Here is a 21267-nt window from a genome sequence, read left to right as displayed (position 1 = left end):
TCATAAAAAAATTATAATAGGCTTTTGATGATATTGGAATATTGGTGGTTCTAATAGATGTTTTTTAACCCGTCGACTTATGCCATAAGCATTTATTTTTTATGTATTAAAAATGTTATTTTCACGACTTTTTACACCTTAATTAGTAGACATTACACTTGATGAGATAAATTTATATGCTAATGCAGCACTTGCTTATTTTGTTTTTTCTCGTGAAAGAGAGTCGTCTAGTATTTTGGAGAGGTATATAAAGGACAAAGGCCGCGTTCGGCTATACGGGTAAGTTAACTTACTTCTCTCGTTTTCTGCGCGCACGCTTCCCAAAGTATTAAACGGTGTATTTTTTATAAAAAAATTCTAAAAAAAATTGTTTTAAAAAAATCATATTATCTATATTATATTTTTTTAATAATTAATTAATTATATATTAATGTAATTAACTTACATGCCCCTTACCCGAACGCGGCCAAAGTCCAATACGTCGGGACAATCTATCTATACTTGCTCTTCAACAGCACCACTGGCCTACACTGTCATAGGATAAGCTGCCTACATCATAGCTAAGGAAGAATATTATGCATTCCCTTGTCCTCATGGCTCAAAACTTTCTTACAAGTGGGATGATGAAAGAAACGACCACGTGAAACATTAATCCCAAATAGGCAAAGGTGACAAGGGAAAATAAAAAAAGGAGATAAGAGGCTCACAAACTTGACATGTTTGTCATCTAATAAACTTGATTTATAGTTAATTTTATCCTGTAAGATGCTAAGTCATCTTGAACCCAAAGTAACATTTCTTATGACCATCCATGCGTTTGTTTGGTGGTAAAACAGGTAGGCATATGCACTGAAAAGCTATACGATACGTCCGTTATATATCTTCATCTGAGAATATATTCACACGGACCTACATTTTTTTTCCTCTCTACACAATCATTGAATCGACCAAAGTTGTGCTCGATCTCCATCAATTATTTCTGCAAACCTCCATCTCTCGACTCACTCACCAGTGTTCATCGCTCTGCGGAACACGCGGTACTGTACTCCTCCCTGTTCTTCCGTATCTCACATGTTGTCCAAAGGAGAAACAAAGTGAAAAGGACTTTGGCAAAAAACCAAGAGATTACTCCTATGTAAGTACAGCACCTTTTCTCTTTTCCTTATTGAGGTGATTGTTTGTATTTTTCATAAAAATAGTCAAACGACATATCTTTAAAAAAATAATTTAACAATAAAAATTTCATATATGTATTCTTAGCAATCTAAAGATCAAAAGATCAAGACTGGAAAATAACTTCGATGAAATAATCTCAAAATTAATTATAGATTTAAAATTAAAAAATTAAATTTTAACTTACAATCATAGAAAGCAGCGAAAAAAATACGGGGTGAATATTGTTTCCTTTCCCGGAAGACATGGACACCGTACCAAAATCATGGCGCCGCGCGGTGGTGATCCCATTTCCATCCCATGTGAACGTGTACGTCCAGCACCAGCAGAGCATAATGGCAATTAGCAGCGGCTGATCAATCAGTCAATCACCGTACTGTTTGTACACTATAAAAACAACAAGAAAGTGATATTCATTCAACCAGGCCGAGACTGATCATGATAGGGGGTGAAGCCGGTTGAATATATCACCAGATCAATTCCATTTATATAGCATGGTTAACTAACCGGTAGCGGATTATATAAAAAATTTTGGGTCGACACATCAGCTGGTTGCCACTTGGCAACTAGACCATATATAGCATATAAATGACTACACATAGTAGACGGCTACCTTCTCATACACTCTGGGTTGTCCTAAAGAACGAGCTCTGGCGTTAAAAGTGAAAACAAAATGAGATCTTATATTTCCAAAATACTAATTTAAAACTTACTTTAATCTATGTACATGGATAAAACAGCATAAAGTTTACGTGACCAATAACCGCCAGAGCAATATAAAAGAGAAGCTCAATGGTTGATAACAGTGGTGACGGTATAGCTAATAGGAATTAGGCCGTGTTCGGCTGGTGATGGTAAGGTAAGTTATCCTTATACGGAAAACGTAGTAATATATTAGTACATGATTAATTAATTATTAATTATTAAAAATATATAAAATAGATTAATATGATTTTTTAAAATAAATTTCTATAGAAAATTTTTGCAAAAAGTACACCGTTTAACAGTTTGAGAAGCGTGCGCGTGGAAAACGAGAGGGTAAGTCTTACGTGGGGAAACAAACGGGGCCTTAGAAGGAAGGATCACGTCCTGATGTAGTGACTTAATTCTCCTTACAAAATGGGAAAATGGAACCTTCAATGCAAAACAATGTTTTACTAGTGGATTACAAATTTTTGCATTGGCTGACTCCAGTTAAAAGGGTTAGCTCCGCACTTGGTTCATCGCCGCTGAGACTTAGGTGGTTCCGACAGGCTACTATTACTTTTGGGGTTTTGCAAATTTATCACAGTTTTATTTAAATTGTAATTATGCCACTCAAATAACACTTCTTTGACAATTTTATAATTCTCTGGTAACACTTTTGCAATAACTATTTGAAATGGTAACAAATTTGCAATAACTATTTGAAATTATAACAAACTTGTAGGTCTGTGTATAAAAAAAATGGGACGTGGATATTTACATAGTTATTACTATCTCTGTGTGATAATAATTTTATTTTTCGATTCATGTGTCTAACGGTTTGACAATCCGTCTTATTTGAAAAACATATATAAACTTTTTAAAAAATTAGTCACGTATAAAATATTATTCATGTCTTAACATCTTAGTAACAATAAAAACATTAATCAAAAAAAATTTAAATAATACGAGAAATCATACTATTATATCTAACAACTAAAAAATTTAATACTGAACGAAGGTAGTACGTATTTAGACGACCGTTCGAGTGAGAGAAATATACATTTGTACCGAGAACAGCGACCCGCCGATGGCTGGGAACGGTGGCAGCCCGTCAAACCGTCCAGACTTCTCGCCGCTGTCGCCCAGAAATCTGAGAGAGGCGAGTTGTCGTTTCGATACATATACATATACCCATGCAGCGCCATGCCTCTCTGTTCATGGCAGTTATTTAGAAGTCACACTTTATCTAAATTTTATTATTCATATCTTTATTTGGATGATCATTTAAATTAGATTCATCCTTCGTATCTTTATGTACCCCACTAGATCATCTATACGAGACATCCTCTATATCTCTTTGAAGGATGGAAAGAGATCATCCAAATATGTTTGAAGGTTCCCTTTCTTAATATGGATGACATCTTAAAAATAGATGATAGGATAGCTGTTCTGTTGAAGCTCAATTTATAGTCTTTATCCTCTATTTTTAGGACAGATGATGAGATAGATAAACTGTTGGAATGCTCTTAGCTCGAGTTTTCTGGTCACAAGTCACCGACCGCCGAGTCGCCGAAGCACAGTGTCAAACAGAACTGCCTACTGATCGAATTCCCTCGATTGTGCCATTTGTATTGTGATGGTTGCCACGTGTTATGATGTTTGTTTGGTATATTTACAACAAAAACGATTGTTACTAAAATTTTTATATACGCATTTTTAACAATTTAAAAGCTAAATCTTAAAAATAAACTCCGGTAAAAAAAATCCTTAAAAATTCTAAAATCAACTATAAATTTAAGCTATAAATTTAAGACTAAAAATTTAATGGCCTATAAGCAAAATGGGAGGCGGAAAAAAATGAGGTGTTAGTTCTTGAGCCTGCAAGCTGTCGAACGCACCGGGCTCAGATCTAAAAATCTGATTAATTTCAACGAGGTTAGTACTATAAGAAGTTCTAAACAAAAGCATCAGCGTGAAAAGGAGCTACGGAAGAATACTAATTCCAGTGGAACAGAGCAACCAGTGCAGGAACTGCAGCCAAAAGACAGAGATTTGATGCGTTGGAAAAGGAAGAGATCAAAAACTGGACCAACCAATCTTCCCTCTTGTTTTTTTGCTTTCGCTCGTAGTATCTACTACCTGAACAAACGCATGTGATCGATGCAGTCTTTGCATGATACGATACGAGGGAAAGAAACTGGCAGCAGTCCAGCAGCACAGGCTCTCTGCCCTTCACAAGCGTGACATGTTTGGCCTTCGCCAATGCAATCGAGGGCTAGAGTTAGTTTAATTTGTAGCTCAAGCAAAATGCTGTTTAATTATGGCATCTCTTTCTCCGTTTTTATTTCTTATGATGCCAGGAAATTTCTGGAGCTTTGGTCCAACCTCGCTATGTCAAGCCACGTACTTTGGCGTATTGTAGACAATCAATTAACTTACTAAATATTGCCAGATCACAGCAAAAGACAAGTTTTAAGCTGTGCAGAATATACTAGCATGAATTGTTGTGAGGTATGCGTGCACTTTCTATCCTCTGTACTGGCTATTAACTATAGGTTAAGGGTTGTTTGTTCGCATTTTCAAGGAAAATGAAACAGTATATTTATAAACAAAAATTAACTTTTATATACATATTATTATTGATCAGGCTGAAAATAAACTACATCCAAAAATATTCAAAATCAACTTCAAAATTAAAATTAAAAAAATTAAATTTTAACGTATAATTACAAGAAGCGAAGACGAGGGGATAAAACAAAGTCCGACTCAAATTTCGGTTGCCACATCACGAGATGGCGACGTATAAATATGAATATTGATTTGACGCCTTTGTCAAACTTTGAGAGAGAAACAACGTGTAACGCCACGGTTTAATAACCATATTTTCCTATAAGAAATTAAAGAGAGTCTAAGACCACGGTCTGAATTTCGGAACGGCAGATAATACCTGCACACAAGTGGAGATGAAGTAAATAAAAATAATAATCAAAAGAGCAGTTTTTGCAAGTGAGCAACTAAACATATGTATCAATCGGTAAGACGTGTGTGTACGTTCATAGAGATAATATACGTTTGTACCGGAGAGAGAGGAAGTTTGATAATATATATATAAATAAATAAATATTTATTTTTATTAAAATATTCTTTATGACTTGTATATATTTCTGTTGTCCTTGTTCTTAACTAAATATTTTAAAAACTATTAATAAATAATATTTAAAAGTTTACTTATATTTTTCAAAACGATAAAAACTATGGAACTTTGATATTTTGGAGAAAAAAAACATACTCAGGTAGCTTAACTCTGAAGCTAGTATTCTCAAGCTACTACCATGCATGTGGCGCGCGCGAGGCGAACGACATGTGAGATAGCGCGCGATATCCGCCGACCCGTCCACGTGGCACCCGCCCCCACGTAACACGAGACGGTGTCTCGGTCTAGATGGCTACACGATGCTTTGTCCATGGTGACGTGGATCCCATCGAGCCGAGGCACTTGCCACCAAAACGCCCAGAACAGCAGAAAATAGTACTATGATACACGATCTAGCAGATCATTTGATAGAAAAAAGTGAAAGCAACTGAACTTGATAATTTTGTAATTTTGTGTGATCTTTAGAGGGAGGAACTCGATCTGTTGGTTGATTTGGTTCAGTTTAAATCGTGATTAAATTTGTACGAAGTTACTAGTTATGTATGTTTGGAGAGTTTTAGATTATGAGAAATAACTGTCTGATAGTCAGTTTCTGATAATCTGAAAAAGCTACTAAACTCAACTTCTTCAGCTTCTTAATTCTTTATTCATTTTTCAGAATACGTAACTACAGATTCTCAAAAGCTATATCATTTAAAGCAGTTTCTAGCAGAAATAGCTTTAAAAAAAATCTAAAGATCTCCAAACAGTCCAAAGTTTGTTACACGATCTATTTCTATCGGCATATCAACGGCATCAAGGACAGCAGCGACGCGAGCCAACTCATCGGAGTAAGCTGGCGGAGGCTTCTGCTGACATCTGACATCTACATGTCAATTAGTTAAAAATACTTAAATATTATTATTGCTCACAACAAATTAATAATGTGTATTCTCGTATGAGTAGATGTAGCTGGATAAATTGGAGTTCAGGACCTTCCATTGCATGCATGTCAAGTTAGTTGTTGATGATTAATTTCATCTACTAGCGGTTATATCATAAATATTAAAAATTTATTATTATGTTAAAAATGTGCTGTTACTTTCAAGATGTAAGCTGCTTTTATTATAAGTATGGTCCATGCAAGTTAAAACTTGCTATTGCTAATTTTGAATTGTAAATTGTAAATTAATAAAATATTATAAGCTAAAATATAATAGTACATCTGTTCCCAAATATAACTACTTTTATGTTGTTTAGCCGGATTAAAGGTGAGAAAGAAAAAGACTCTAACATCTCTTAGTAAATGAGTAATGATTGGAGTGTAAGAGCAGTTGAGTACAAAATAGAATAAATTTTAAATTAGAAATAATTTATGGGACATATAATAAATATGAATGCTTACATTTTAATAAAAAGTTCAAATTTTAGGAATGAATATGTTTTGAAATGGACGTATATTTGTATTAACTAATTATGAAATTAGAGTCCGTGCAATTTATAACTGCACGGATTTTTAATACACTTTCAATACGACCTAAAGTAACATCACGACGATTCACCTAATCGACCGTCATCTCTTTTGGTTAACTAACATGGAACCTCTCCCTAAGTGTCCAGCTATTAGTATAATATCTTATACACTTGTCCGGTCATCAACGGAAATATAAATAAGGAGTAGGATATTCCTGTCCGGCGTGTAAAGCCCACTAGCAAACGCACGCCTAAATTTGACGTACAATTGTGCAAAAGATTATCCGGTCTCTGGGCCCTTTGTAGTTTCCCTTGTCAAATCACGCGCTTTACTTTTTTAATATATTAGTAGTAACACTAGTATTATATACCCAGACTTTTATCTGGTTTCTGCAAAAGAAGCCTTAATTAGTCCAGGACTATGTAGTGTTTATGCTGGAATTAATACTGCAGGCCGCCTTGTGTCGAGCATGATTAGTGAATCATATCTTACATACGGCGGCCATTATTCTTGCTCGCACCAATATTTGTTGCGGCCATGTGATGCAGGGTCCCATGGCTAACAACTCATGTGCAGTACGATCGCGACGGTATAACAGCTACAGTTTTCCTTATCAGGTCATGTTTATTTTAGCTAGATCATTGAGTCAAATTGATGTAAGCTAGATTTTTATAAGCTAAAATAGAAAAAAATAATAATTGTGTGACTATTTAAAGTATCCAAGGATATTGGGTTTTTAACCACGCAATAATCTAAAAAAGCGAGTTTATCATATTATAGTAATTTAGGCTCTAGATTATAATAATATGTTATAATAATCTAACTGTTTGTTACAAATATATTCATATTATAATGTTTTTTACAAATATATTTTTTAAGATAATAATGTAAATAATAGTTATACTATTCTTGAGAAGTTATATGGAGTTGTCATCATTTTAGCGTAAAACTTCGGCACCTCTAGATACTAGCAGTGATTGTCGTATGTAGAATTTATCGATGGGTGTTTAGAGTAAGGTTCTTTTTACCATACTTGAAAAAGTATCTTAATGTATAAAAATAAAATTCTAGTGTAAAATTCCGGTACCTCAAGTTACATTGTATCTCAATATATTTTTACACTGGAAAAAATGGTAACTCGAGGTATTTTTTTTTAAAGATGTTAAAAATACTCAAGCAATCACTGCTAAAGAAGGGTGGAGATCAACATAGAGATAAATCAAAAGCACAAATAACGCTGTGCTCCGTGAATTCACTAGAATTGACTCGCTAGGTGAAATACCACGTATTTAGCCCCAACCATGTTCGAGATATGTAACATATACCCATGTTATTATGTTCTCTGGAGGTATCAAAATTTTATAATAAAAATGTGTTATCTCGAAGCATTTGAAATTTTGAATGACTTGTACGCTGGCAATTACATCGAAGTTTAAAAGGCCATATATTTTTTAAGAACCATACTCATGTGTAACATTGAAAATGTCAGTAAATGGATCTTTAAGTATGGGATACCTACATCGGGGGTATCCGGAGACAAATGTATAAATGAAATGGAGGGAGTTCTGTTTAAATTAATTACTACTCCCAGTATGGTGCGGACAATTGGATCCAACTGATCAACTTTACCAGGCAGGAGCCGTGCAGCCTCAGCTATCGCCGCCGGCCTATCAGTATGCCCTGGAGGCATACAGACCGTACGTACACATACCAAATTAAATTTCACACGATTCATACGGTATACGCTAGGTATGCACACTGAGATCCCCTAACTGCAAAAGGAAGCAGTTCCTTAGCCAAACTCGAGGGAAAGGAAGCAAGATGAAACCTTTCAAAGCTAACCCACAGAGAAGCAACGGTTAGCTAGATTATGTGCTAGTATGAGTGCATCACAAGCATTTCCTCTTGTTGATTAAAATGATCAATTATTTAATCTCATCATTTGATGTGTCATTCTCCTTGGCTGTTTGGGCATGAACAAAGAGATCATTGGTATTAAATTAGGCATGGATAATAATATATTATTGTGCCATGGAGCAGGAGGGCATATATCAAAGTGGGTACACATCTTTTCAGCTCAGCTCAGCTCATCCATGAAATGATTCATCAGGCCTGGGGGCTCCTTTAGCTAGCTAAAGGGTTACATTTGTTAGAATTGATCTCCAGCCTTTTAGCCCAACGGCAAAAGGGGCCTTAATCGCGCCCTGATCGGGGGCGTCTAGCCCAATAGGCTGGTGGGCCCCTATCACACTGCGCCATATAAAAGGGGTGGAGGCTAGCATGGCATAATATACGAAGTTCGTCGCCGTCGCCACTCCACCCCACAAACCTTAGCCGATCTAGAGGGGGCGCAGTCAGTGACGGGAAGTCGCCATCGCCGTGCCACTGCCTCGCCGGAATCGACTACGACCGCCACTGCCCCAAGCGCTATCACCGGTACGACCCCATCATCGCCGTCGACCCGAACATCGAACAGCGACAACGATGGCCGGCTCTTCCTCCTCTGCAAGCGGCTTCATCCATCGGTACAAAACCTAAACCCCTTTGCTACCCGTGCAACAATGTTCATCCATGCAAATAGAGAATACCCAACTAGCTAGAACCCTAGGTGATCCCAAAAGAGTTTAACAACTTTTAGCTAGGGTTCACGTTATACAAAGCACTTATCAGCTAAGAATGAAACATATATTAAATTTCATGTTGGTCTTGCCGTGAGTTAGTGTTGATATATGATAATCAAAATCCACTTTGTCGTCAGATAAGCGTTGACAAGCTCCTCTCCTTTCAACAGGGAAGAATATATAGGAAGCAACAGAGATCTGTTCCTTAAAAGTATTCGTTTGTTTTCAATTGCTTGTGAATTTCACCTTTCAAAAAAAAAATACTTGTGAAATTCTTTGGGCCATATCTCCTTTTTTTTTTTCATCATTTTCGTATATGTGCAATCATCTATGTGAGCGTGATTATACGCACGAGGTCAAGCAATTAACATTCAATCGCAGAAAAATCAATTAAAATCAAATCGCGATAAAGACATAGTTAACACGCGTGCCGTGTCAGCAATGTTGATGCAGCTGCCGATCTTTGTTGATTTTTCAAGCGAAGACAACGCAGGGACTAATTGGATTATTATATATATGAGCTTAAATTAAGTTCGTGAAAATAGAGTTTAAGCCCAACAACTAGGAATAAGCCATAAAAAACAAACCGCTTTAATTGCTTGGGCCTAAATGGGTCTCGGCCTGTCATCTTCGCCCATGAAATGCCCAAGTGAGATCCATTTATACGTATAGATTGAGTTTGATTATTTGACATCATATCACATTGTCATTGATTCAGATGATTTTACATGTCATATTCACTAGCGTCAATATAAACAATTGGCAATGAAAAAATAGCAAATCATCACATTTATCTTTATACTGGAACTTGGGGTAAAAAACTTGAAAATTTTATTTATATTGGGATAAAAAAAACTTGAAATTTATCTTTATATTGGGACTTGGAATAAAAAAAAAACTTGTTCAGAAAGAAGAGGCTCTTTGCTGTACGTATGGCAACGACAAATGTCCGAAACGCCGCTACGCCGGTGAGGTTCACCGGCGACCGGAACGCCATGAAGCATGCACGCGAGCTAATCGATCTCAGCAAATGGCTAAATCTCACGTTAATTTTCTCCACGTACATGAATTAACAACTAATTAAATACGGTACGTCTTTACACCTACGGACGTACGTACATACACTCGAAGGAAGCACAACAATGGCGGGCACACGCGAAGCAACAATCGCGGTGCTTGCTCGAGCGATTGATACTGGTGCGTTTCTACTCTTCGTCTTCGCCGATGACGAACTTGCCGGTGCCGGGGTTGATGGCGGCGACGAAGAAGAAGAGGACGTTGAATATGACGAGCGGCTCGATCTCGTTGATGGGGACGCCGGTCTCGATGTTGAGCTGCGCGAGGGCGCCCTTGCCGGTGATGATCTCGCCGATGATGGAGAAGGCGATGCCGAGCTGCGCCAGCCGGCCGACGAACAGCTCGTTGGCCTTGGTGAAGCCGAACAGCGGGCCGTCCTCGCTGAGCCCCAGCGCGGCGCGGAAGCCCTTGCCGGGGGCGATGACGGCCTTGTCGAGCCCCGTCGGCGGGTCGTCGACGAAGCTGCCGCGGTCGCCGAGCGCGCCGATGGCGCCGAGGAGGGTGAAGAGGATGAAGAAGAGGAGGAGGGGCTCCGCCTCGTAGATCGGGATGCCCGTCTCGAGGTTCAGCTGCGCCAGGATGCCCTTCCCGGTGATGGCCTCCCCCAGGATCGACGCCTGCACACCACGGTTTCAGGTTTGTATACATACATGCATCACGCCTCTGAGCATTAATTTCTGCATCACTTGGTTAATTAGGTTATGCTAACTCCTATGCTTGTCCAACATTATATAGCTTGGAGTTGGGGCAGTGTGTTTATGGCGCAGAAGATGAAAATGGTGTACACTATACACATGAAAGTGAAACGTATCTGCACTAAAAAGGTGAATGTGTTTAAACCTAAGTATGATTATGACTCTCCCCGTTTCACAATATAAGATTTTCTGCCCTTACTTATATAGACGCTAATGAATCTAGACATATATTACATACATTCATTAATTGATAAATTTAGACAAGGCTAAAAAAATCTTACAATATGAAACGGAGGGATTAGATACTACTCCATACATCCTCAAATGTAAGGATTTTTTAGTTGTTTTTAGAGAAATTAAGAATAGAAAACAAAGTAGTACATTTTTTAATGTAGAAAGTGAATGGAGGATAGGGGTAATATTGAGATAAATCTAAACAGGAGATGAGTGATGGTCACATAGTAGCGTATGATACATTACATCAATGAAAAAAATAAATAAATCTTATAATACCTTATGTTTAAGGATGCAGGGAGTATACATTTATACTGAACCTTCTCCAGGTAAAAAATTACCATATTAATTTAAGAAAAAAATGTATGGTGTGTGAGGTCGTTAACTAGTATATATTAAGACAAATACTCATAACAAAATATAATTTATAAGTAGCTAAATTTGAATAAGAAACTACAAGAGAAAAGGGTTCATATCAAAACAAGGATTGGAAATTAAAATAAAATTAGCAATTTTCTATAGGACAAAGTTTAGCGTTTTAATTTGCACACAAATTTGAAATTGCTATTCCAATAACACTTAAAAAGAAAAAGAAATAAAGTAATTTGAAGCAAATCTACCTGTGAAATGCATACGAAATATTGTTAGCTGGTCACTATGAAAAGGGTGACCCTTCTCCCAGGTAAATATCAAATTTAAGAGCATCCTAACAGCTCATCCATCACATCCTCCATCCTAGAAATAGAGGATGAAAAGTAAAAGTTGAGCTCCAGCAGAACATCTATCTCATCATCTATTTTTAAATATCATCCATATTAGGAGAGAGACTCTATATTTAGATGTTCTCTCTTCAATCCTCCAAATAGATATAAAGTATGTCGTATATAGATGATCTGCTGGAGTAGAAAAGGATATGAAGGATGAAAGTGTTTTAGATGATCATCCAAATGAAGATATGGATAACCAAATTTAGATGAACTGTTGGGGATGCTCTAAGTACTTCCAGCAACACATGCTTGTGCTCTTGCTAGCTTGTCTCAAGTTTTAACCCTTAGCAAAAAATATACCCCGTTCATGAATATAAGATATTTTGAGCTCTTCTAGAGAGGTTAATGATGAAGAAAAAAGAATACCGGTGTTAAATCAGGGATGGCTAATTCGAGGTAAGTTGGGATTAAATTTGAATAGAAAGTAATTGATGGGAAAATTAGGTATTTAATTTTTTCGTATTATGGATAAATGAAAATGACCAAAACTTTATAATTACAGACACGGATAGTGGTGCTCCTACCGACCTGGCCTGGCACGAATTAAGTTAGCATGCAAAGTTCTCATCTACTTACGGCAAATCCAAGCATGGCAACACGGCCGACGAACAGCTCGTTCTCCTTGGTGAAACCGATCCCACCGGACGTGCCGAAGATGCCGTCCTCGGTCTTGAACTTGGGCTTCGGCTCAGCCTACACACACGGAAAACACCAACACGTACAAAACTCGTTATTAGCACACCATCACGCACACGGTTGCTGCACGCTCATTCATTCACTCGATCCAAACCTTTCTTGCGGGCGCGGCCTTGGCCTTGGATTTGCCGAACAGCGCCAGCGTCTTGACGGACACCGCGCGCCGCGACGGCCGCGACGCCGCCGACGACGACAGGACGAGCCGCGAGAACGGCGCCGTCGCGCGCACGGCCTGCAGCCTGCTGCTGGCCGCGGCCACCGTGCCATTGGCGCCGGACACGAGCATCGACTGCGCCATATCGCCTCCTCCGCACGCACGCAAACGCCGGGCCGCCTGTGCTGTGCCAGGCGGGGGGGCTACCTGTGCTCTCGGCTAGGCCGCCTCTCGTAGCAGTATCAAGTCCTACCGCTTTGCTGGATCGGTGGCGAGGGTTTTATGACACCGGGGAGGCCGTGGTGGCGGGATGGGAGGCGTACGCGCGGGCCGCGTGGCGCGGCTGTGGATTCCGGGGTGGCGATTGGCCGGCGGGCGCGCGGGCGAGGATAGGGTGCGCGACGGGCGCGCGGGCGGCCACGTCTCCCCGAGTCCGGCCTCTGGCCACGGTTTGATACCCGCGCCGCGATACGGCCCATACGGGCATACGGCCTCGTGCGACGACGCGATCGATCTCCGGTTGGGGCGAGCCGAGTGGTGTGGTGGTTGGTAGACCGCACGCATCGCTGGAAAAGTGCTCCAGCTCCGTATGCGCATTTGTGACCCTCCGCATTGTATCGCTTGGTTTTTAGTGAGCCGTTCTTATTTATGCTACTGTCCGGTCCCTAAATTTTAACGTCATTGATTTTTTTATACACTTTTGACCATTCGTTTTTTACGCACGTTTGACAATTCATTCTATGCACAAAATTTACATAATTATTAATTATTTTTTTATATCATTTTATTTATTGTTAAGTATACTTTTATACATATATATATAGCTTTACATATTTAAAAAAAATATTGAATAAAACAAATGATCAAATATATATAAAAAAATCAACAGTGTCAGACATTTAGCGACGGAGGAAGTAATTCGTTTTCGTTTTGTGATGTCTCAGAAAATTCGATTTCGGCCCAACAGCACTGGAACGTGGAGCAAAGGATTCGCTGGATATTCTTGTGTGTGTTGTTTTTAACTGCCAAGTGCACGAAGGGATGCATGCCCACAAATGAACGTGTGGGCTTCAACTAGCAACAGAGTGGGGAAAGACAACAAAAAAATGAAGTATTTCGTTGTTATATTGAGTAAACGACAGAAGTATCGCCATCGACGCATTGCACACAGCTAATGGTTCCATGGTGTAGTGGTTAGCACTCCAGACTTTGAATCTGGCGACCTGGGTTCGAATCCCGGTGGGACCTACATATTTTTTGTTGCTCAAGATTTGCGTTCATAATACAGTTTACCCTCAAGTCACCAAATTCGGTTTTTCTTTTGTAGATGATTATATTCATAATTCAGTTTAACAAATATGGTCCCTGAGCAACCATACAATTTAACTCCAAGTCAGATCCAGGAGCAACAAAAAGTTCTTGCTGGAGATGAGTGCCCAGAATACAGTGCACACCTCTTACTCACCAGGGAATACAATGTATCTGTAAAGTCACCAGATTCAGGAGTGACAAAAAGATAGTTGTGTATATTTCAGTATTGTTACAAACAGAGTTATATGAAGTACAAAATATGAGCAAATGATGCAAACTGTTAATGCAAACATTTCCTCACAGCGGGACACAAAACTGTATAGGTGAAGTTTTGAAGAAAAAAAAGGTACACAAGGCCATCTTTTTTTTTTTAATCGCTTTCTGCTTGTAATATGAGCAATGTTGTTGTTGTATCCAGGTTGATTTATGTATGCATATTGTCATGATAAATGAAACATGATATACAAGCGGTAATGTAGCAAAGAATAATTGCTGGTAGAGATCTTATAATGAGTTGAGTACACATAATATAGTACACCGTTACTAGTTACTACCCAACGTAGAGGCCAATAAAACATCAACATACCTTGTCTGCTGATCTACATTCAATGTTGTGTGACTACAAACCTGCCAAAATTGTTGGAGTACCATATCACTAGAGGCACAACTCAGTCCTGATGTATCTGCTGATTTCTCTCACGTGTGTAAGCTTTCACTAGATCAAATCCTAAGAATATGTTGAGCAGATTCATCCCTGCCATGCCAAATAAAGCTAGAGGAAGCTCAATTCCATTAGCAAACTTGTGGGCATCGATGATCAGTTTGTATGTAATCAGTATGTGGCACACCACCCTTGCTGATACAAATGTAGTCCAGTTGAGAACCCATTCCAGTTTCACAATTTTTCTGTTGTAATCCCGAAATCCAGCCATTCGCCTCAATTTCCTTATGTGCAAAAATACGGAATGCAGCTGTTATCATAAATTTTGTCAGTACACGATGTGAACTAACTACAGGTAAGTCATTACAACTAAAGACACCACCAACACCCTGAATAAAGACTCGCTCTGGTCATTAAAGTTTGTCATTAGGACAAACAGTTGCAGGCAAAAGATAGTTAATTTGGATATCCAGTGCGTCATGTATAAAAGACCGGAGGTATCAGCAATGCTTGCAGCAGTGCTGACTGAACAAAGGCACTTATTCTGATTGAGGCTTATCCCCTTGTTCTTAAGACAGATAGCTTCCTTGTATTCTCTTCTAACAACTTAATAGACAATTATGTACAATTATTTACCAACAAACAATTATTTACCAACAAACTATTCTTTGCAAGACAGATCTAATATCATATACAACCCTACATGTCACCAGTTCAATCTCAGCAACAGTTCTAGTCAGATAAAGAGCCAATTGCTATTGCCATTGGTTAAAAGTTGAACTCATCTGGATAGAAAATATAGTTAGCCTTCAAGGTTATATCAAATATGTATTACTTGTAGTTACACTTTCAACCAGGGCATAGATACATACAATGTTTTGTATGAACAACTACTAAGTATGGACTCACTTGTCACTTGTGACAAGCTACCCCCAAGAGGGATAGCTGGTTGTAATAAAGGCTAAGAATTGTGCAATAGACTTTTGATAATCTATTCCTTGAATTATGAGTGCACAAAATAGTCTATATTGGATAGAACGTGGGGGCAAAAAATCAAATTTGTTTGAACTGCCAGGAAAATGAACTTTATCTACAAACTGAAGTGTCCAGGAATGAGAAGATCTAGACGTACCTCGCATACAAGAGTGAGAATTAGGTAGTTGATTGTCACATTCCGATATAGAGCTAGTGTAAAGCAAATGAGCAGGATCAGGTGGTGCATGAGAATTCCAGGAATCCATCCACTGTACAGTCGGTAACGAAGCATATCTAATTGGTCATAAGCAAAGTAACCACAAGAAAAGCACAAAGCAGAATATGCTCCAACCCAACTGCCACCAAATAATTCTTCATGCTCAAACATGTTCTTGAGGTCCTTATTATGCCATCGGTTGACAAGAACAAAGATAACTGCAAAGACGACAACATCCAGTCAGGAATGGAAAACATACAAGATAAAGGTGATTAACAAGCATAAAAAATAGAAAAAACATTTTGGGGCTTAATGGACGAAACTAAATTCAAGTATTTACCGAAACAAGAAGGTATATTTTACCTGTATATTTTCTGCTAGAGGCTAGCAGTTGTGTACAGCATCCTTATTAGTCATAATTATGTGCCCAAGAAGTGTTACAGAAAAAATAGTATGGCAACTCTCTTCATATAAATTAGTACTCACAAGTCATGGCCATGCACTGGCCAGTCCCCTTCTTTGGTGACCAAAATTTATCTCGTTAACTGACGTGTCACATTAGAGCAACATAGACTGTTGCAGAGGCAAAGTATGCAACTATGTGCTGATACAGAAGGGTACGATGTCCACAATTTATATCATTCCTTATACTCAATTCCACATTAGACACTGTTGCAGAGGTTTGACTATACGCCAACACAAAAGGGGGAAAACACAGCCCTATGTTACACAAAAGACCTTTTTTGGCGAAGAAATGGTAATGTCACCATGCAGCACCAATATATGGCTGTTTGCTAGCACGCTAATAGGAACCACACCACCCCATATGGAGTCAACATGTACTAAGCAATGAGCAACTTAAGCTATCTTGGACAGTTCCAACCAAAAGGAGCTTAGATGAAGACAAATTAATAGATTGCATGTCTGCATTACCACTTCGTCCGACGGAAATAACACTATGGAGTATTACACATAACCCATGCTGCCCCCCCTACCCCAACACTGAACCGAAGCATCAAGCACCATCTACTTCACCTACTGTTTAATCTTAGTTAAGACGCGTCTCGTCCCTCAATTACTATAATGCTGAACCAAATTGTACGATTTCTTGTAGCCGATGGTCGCGGATCCTTGCACGCGAACGGGAAAGTAACGGAACCAAAAGTGGAGGTTTTGGGGGGTTAGGATTGGAGGAGAAAGAGAGAGGCCAGACCGGAGGCGGACGTGAGAGAGGAGTGCAGGAGCGACACGGCGGTGTTGACGAAGAGCGGGTCGCGGGAGACGGCGGCGCGGACGGCGGCGTTGGCGGCCTGGAAGAAGGCGAACCCGGCGGCCACGGGCGCCAGCTCCCGCCGGCCGCGCGCCCCGATCTCGAACCCCACCGACACCGCCCACAGCACCAGCGTCGCCGCGAAGAACGCGCTCGCGTCGCGGCCCCCGCCGCCGCCGCCCGCTCCGGCGCGATGGGGCGGAGGCATGGGGTTCGTCGTCGTGGCGAGCGGAGAACCGCACTGCACGATAGCGCCTCTGTTCCCTTGCCGCACGGCCCACGCGATTGATGCCGGCATCTTTTTTCTACTGCTCTGCCGGGTCTCTGACAAGTGGGCCCCATACTCCCAGAAACCTTGGAAACTGCCACTGACAGATGGGGCCCAGCCCAGATGAGCAAATCCCAGAAACCTTCGGAATTTGAAACGAGAGAAATGAAACATAAAAATTAATTCGATTTGAGAAATTTGCAAATCTCTTAACACCATCTCGCTCGTTGGGTTGTCTCCGTCGAGCGAGCGACTCGATCCCCACCACCACCACCAGCCGCCGCCTCGGCCGGCCGGCCGGCACGGCGAGGGGGGAGCGAGGAGGCGTTGGGCGGGATATCTTCCCATGGCGTCGAAGCAGATGGAGGAGATCCAGCGGAAGCTGGCGGTGCTGGCCTACCCGCGGGCCAACGCCCCCGCGCAGTCCCTCCTCTTCGCCGGCGTCGAGCGCTACCGCCTCCTCGAGTGGCTCTTCTTCCGGTACGCGGCGACCCCCACCCACCCGGCCGCCACATTCCTCATTTTCGCTTCTCTATATGTTCGTCTGCAAGGCGTGCAGAGTTGCTATCTTCTGGTAGATTCGGTCCGCGTTTTTGTTTTTACGGTCCAGACTCGAAATTGAGGGTTTCGTTTTTCTTCTCTTGCTCCGGAGGCTCCTAGGCGACAGATCGCCATTCACGCAGCTGAACTGGCAGGGGGATAGCCTCGACCGCGACGAGGAGAACAGCAGGATCCAACGTAAGGTTTTAGTTTCACACATTTCGCTACTACACGGTTGATTGTTTCTGTTCTTGGGATCAAGTGTGGTGCTGACAGTGGAATGGTCCGGGACTCTGCAGACTTGGCCGAGATTGCGAATTTCCTTGGTATAACGCCTTCGGTTGACACGGAGGCAATTCAGGTGAGGGAAATGTGTGTTCTTGTTGCTGTTAAACTGTACCATTTGTTGAATCTTAGCTGGTGTTGCATAAGATCTCTAAATTGTGAGAATCACAATCATATATTTGGGGTGAATTGTCTTTTTGTGGGCGAATAATTATTCCTCTCGCAGGGTAGAGGTAGCTATGAGGAGCGGGTGGAGCTTCTCCGTCTCATTGTTGATCTAGTGGAAGCAAGCTGCTATGCTGACAATCCAGAATGGAGGTTGGTTTTGAAACTCACTGTTTATATTTTGACAGTATATACTAGCTACGTCGATTATGCAAAAGATGGTATGTGTGAACAGTTGTCAGTTTGTGATAATTCCAATACTAATTTTTCATATCTCATCTATTCTAGCAATGTACAGTCACAAAAAGGATATCCGATACAGAAAATAATCTATTAGTGCCAATATGAGTTCATCGAAAACATAAATCGTAATGAATTGCTTTTTGGTAGCGTTGATGAGCAGCTGGCAAAAGATGTGCTGCTTGTAGATTCAATTGCAGAGAAGCAGGCCCAAATTTTTTCAGAAGAGTGCAAACTATTTCCTGCAGATGTTCAAATACAATCAATTTACCCCTTGTAAGTACTTTCTATCTGATATTGTTGTCAGCTGTATGTACTCCTAATTGAAGAGGAGGGCGGAACTTTAGATGTTGATAACTAAGAGTCTGTGCTGTGGGTCTGATTCAAATTCTCATTTTGCAGGCCTGATATAGGAGAACTGGAGTTGAAGCTCTCTGAGTACACTAAGAAGATGTCAAATTTGCAACAAATGGTTCAGGAGTTAGCATCTAAGGTATGTTAAGATAAAGCATGCATAAAATTTTAATTGCAGCACTAACTAATTTCTACTTCCATATAGGTTCCTATGTTAGTAGAACCCAAGGCAAGCATAACTATATCCACACTGTTGTGATAACCAACTTATTACTTCTGAAGCTTTAAATTTCACAATGGAAGGCTAATTGTGACACCCAACCTTATATTTCGTGATGTTGCATGCACATGAAATGCCTTCTGTTTTGTCTTACTATTGTTTTACCAATTCCACCCCAACCTGCATTTTGTGGATTTATTCTTTATAAATTCAATGACACATGGGATGCTTGGTATTTCCATATTTTATGTTATCCTTCAAGAAATTCTACCAGCATACAGCTTCGTTTTATTTATAAGTAAATCAAAGAAGTACTGCATCTAAATTTACATCCATATTGTTTTTTTTCTTGAAGGGGAATATGTTGTTACTTTGCTGTTCTTACCTTCATAGTCCCTAGCATGTTTTGTGCTATTTACACTAATGGTCTAATTGCCATTGTGCAGTATGACTATAATCCAAACGAAGATTATGCTGAGACAGAGTTCAAACTGAGGGAACATTTGCAATCGTTCCTTGAAACAGTTAAATCCTTCAACATGATCTATACCAAGGTGAAGATCCTGCTGTTTGTGCAGATAAATATTTTTGACAGGAATTTCCTTTTCTTCTGATGGTTGCCATTTTTGTGTGTTTCAAGTTGTTGGATGATAGAATCGATTTATCATTGTAGGAAATTCATCCTTGGACCCACATGATGGAGGTCCCACAATTGCATGGTTTTGGTCCAGCTGCTAACCGCTTGTTGGAGGCATATAACACACTCTTAAAGGTAGCATTGGAATTTTGGTTTGTTTACTGGTCATTTCATTGCTTGTTTCAAGTTTATTCTCCCTGTATGGCCAAAATAAGCATAGGATACTGATATAGTATGGCCTAATGCGTGATAGTTTATTGACAGTGCCATGTCTCATTTAAACCAATGTAAACTAAAGTTTTTTTAGTTCATGTTCCTTTTAACTGGTTAGCGTTGTACAACCTTCATCCTTGTGCCTACTGTTTTCAGGCTTAGTCAATGGTAACTTGAACCATACAACACATACTTTGACTAGAGAGCTTTTTGTTATGTGTAGTTCCTTGGCAATTTGAGGAGCCTGCGGGATTCATATACAGCAATGGCTGCTGGATCGCTTTCAGCATCTAATGAGCCTTCATCTGTCACCAAAATTATCTCAGACTGTGAATCTGCACTTACATTCTTAAATAACAGCCTCGCCATCCTTTCAACCTCTGTGGCACGGGAGCAGGGTGAAACGCTCTGATTTCACGGTATCTTGATATAAGGATACATGTGTAACCTTGTAGTGAGTCGATTGTTTGCTTTCTGAGGCTTGTGTGCCAATTGTCGTTGTGTTCCTGCGTCTTTAGTTCGTAATTGCATAGATAAAAACATTAACATTAGCTTGTATTGGAATTTCGTAAAGAGAGCTCTATTTCAAGTTTGTGCAGCCCTTGTATATCTCTTTTGTTTGCCCTTTGATTTGATCCCTTGGGCAGTTGTAAGCTTCGGTTAGCAAATGTTATAGATTGGACACCACCATGGCACCACAGCTGAATTGAATCGTACCTTTCTAAGTCACAGCTTGTGCGAACACATTTCAGCCTCCACGTTGCGCCACAGCCTGATGCTTCGTTTTACGGATGCTGCCGTAAGTTGTGTGCTCTGATCTTGATCTTTTTGCGGTTGTCGATTTCACTCAACAGGTGTTCAAATTGCTTGTTTGCAAAGGTCTCAAGTGCAGCGGTCATTGGGCCTTCCAGGAGAATACCATGGCACGCATGGGCTGCCGCAGGACTAACAATGGGCCCAATATGACCCACTTTATTATTTTCATGCTCCCGCCTGAGCGCCCTGTTGGGCGGGAAACCAAATTGCTTTGTACGATGTTCCTGCGGACCTCGTGAATGTTAAACAATTTGCGTGTATGGTCTAAGTAAGTTAACTTATAATTCTCGTTTTCTATGCGTATGTTTTCGAACTACTAAACGGTATATTTTTTATAAAAATTTTCTATAGAAAAGTTGTTTTAAAAAATCATATTATTTTATT

At 40.0% G+C, this 21267-nt stretch overlaps 3 protein-coding genes and 1 non-coding gene across 4 annotated transcripts; 2 read left to right on the top strand and 2 right to left on the bottom strand.

Annotated features, from left to right (window-relative positions):
* Positions 1-10107: 10107 nt before the first annotated feature.
* On the bottom strand, positions 10108-12970 carry LOC102707914 (photosystem II 22 kDa protein 1, chloroplastic). Its single transcript, XM_006645020.2, has 3 exons — positions 12652-12970; positions 12438-12554; positions 10108-10782 (listed from the first exon to the last, which is right to left on the bottom strand). Exons 1-3 carry the CDS (start codon positions 12853-12855, stop codon positions 10294-10296), a joined length of 810 nt encoding a protein of 269 aa, XP_006645083.3. The 5' UTR covers positions 12856-12970; the 3' UTR covers positions 10108-10293.
* A 917-nt stretch (positions 12971-13887) lies between these two features.
* Positions 13888-13959, top strand: TRNAQ-UUG. Its single transcript has one exon. It is a non-coding gene; the product is annotated as a tRNA-Gln (tRNA).
* On the bottom strand, positions 13942-17443 carry LOC102707630 (TLC domain-containing protein 2). The gene is made up of 3 exons (XM_040529774.1): positions 17089-17443; positions 15816-16093; positions 13942-14993 (listed from the first exon to the last, which is right to left on the bottom strand). Exons 1-3 carry the CDS (start codon positions 17441-17443, stop codon positions 14691-14693), a joined length of 936 nt encoding a protein of 311 aa, XP_040385708.1. The 3' UTR covers positions 13942-14690.
* Positions 17444-17613: 170 nt separating this feature from the next.
* LOC102702157 (AUGMIN subunit 7) lies at positions 17614-20767 on the top strand. Its single transcript, XM_015836269.2, has 9 exons — positions 17614-17893; positions 18066-18151; positions 18253-18314; positions 18465-18556; positions 18794-18919; positions 19046-19136; positions 19664-19771; positions 19891-19989; positions 20291-20767. Exons 1-9 carry the CDS (start codon positions 17760-17762, stop codon positions 20477-20479), a joined length of 987 nt encoding a protein of 328 aa, XP_015691755.2. The 5' UTR covers positions 17614-17759; the 3' UTR covers positions 20480-20767.
* The last annotated feature ends 500 nt before the right edge of the window (positions 20768-21267 follow it).

Source organism: Oryza brachyantha, chromosome 1, assembly GCF_000231095.2.
Source record: "Oryza brachyantha chromosome 1, ObraRS2, whole genome shotgun sequence".
NCBI lineage: Eukaryota > Viridiplantae > Streptophyta > Magnoliopsida > Poales > Poaceae > Oryza > Oryza brachyantha.
Note: the sequence above shows the minus strand (reverse complement) of the source record. Positions and strands in the feature narration are given on the sequence as shown.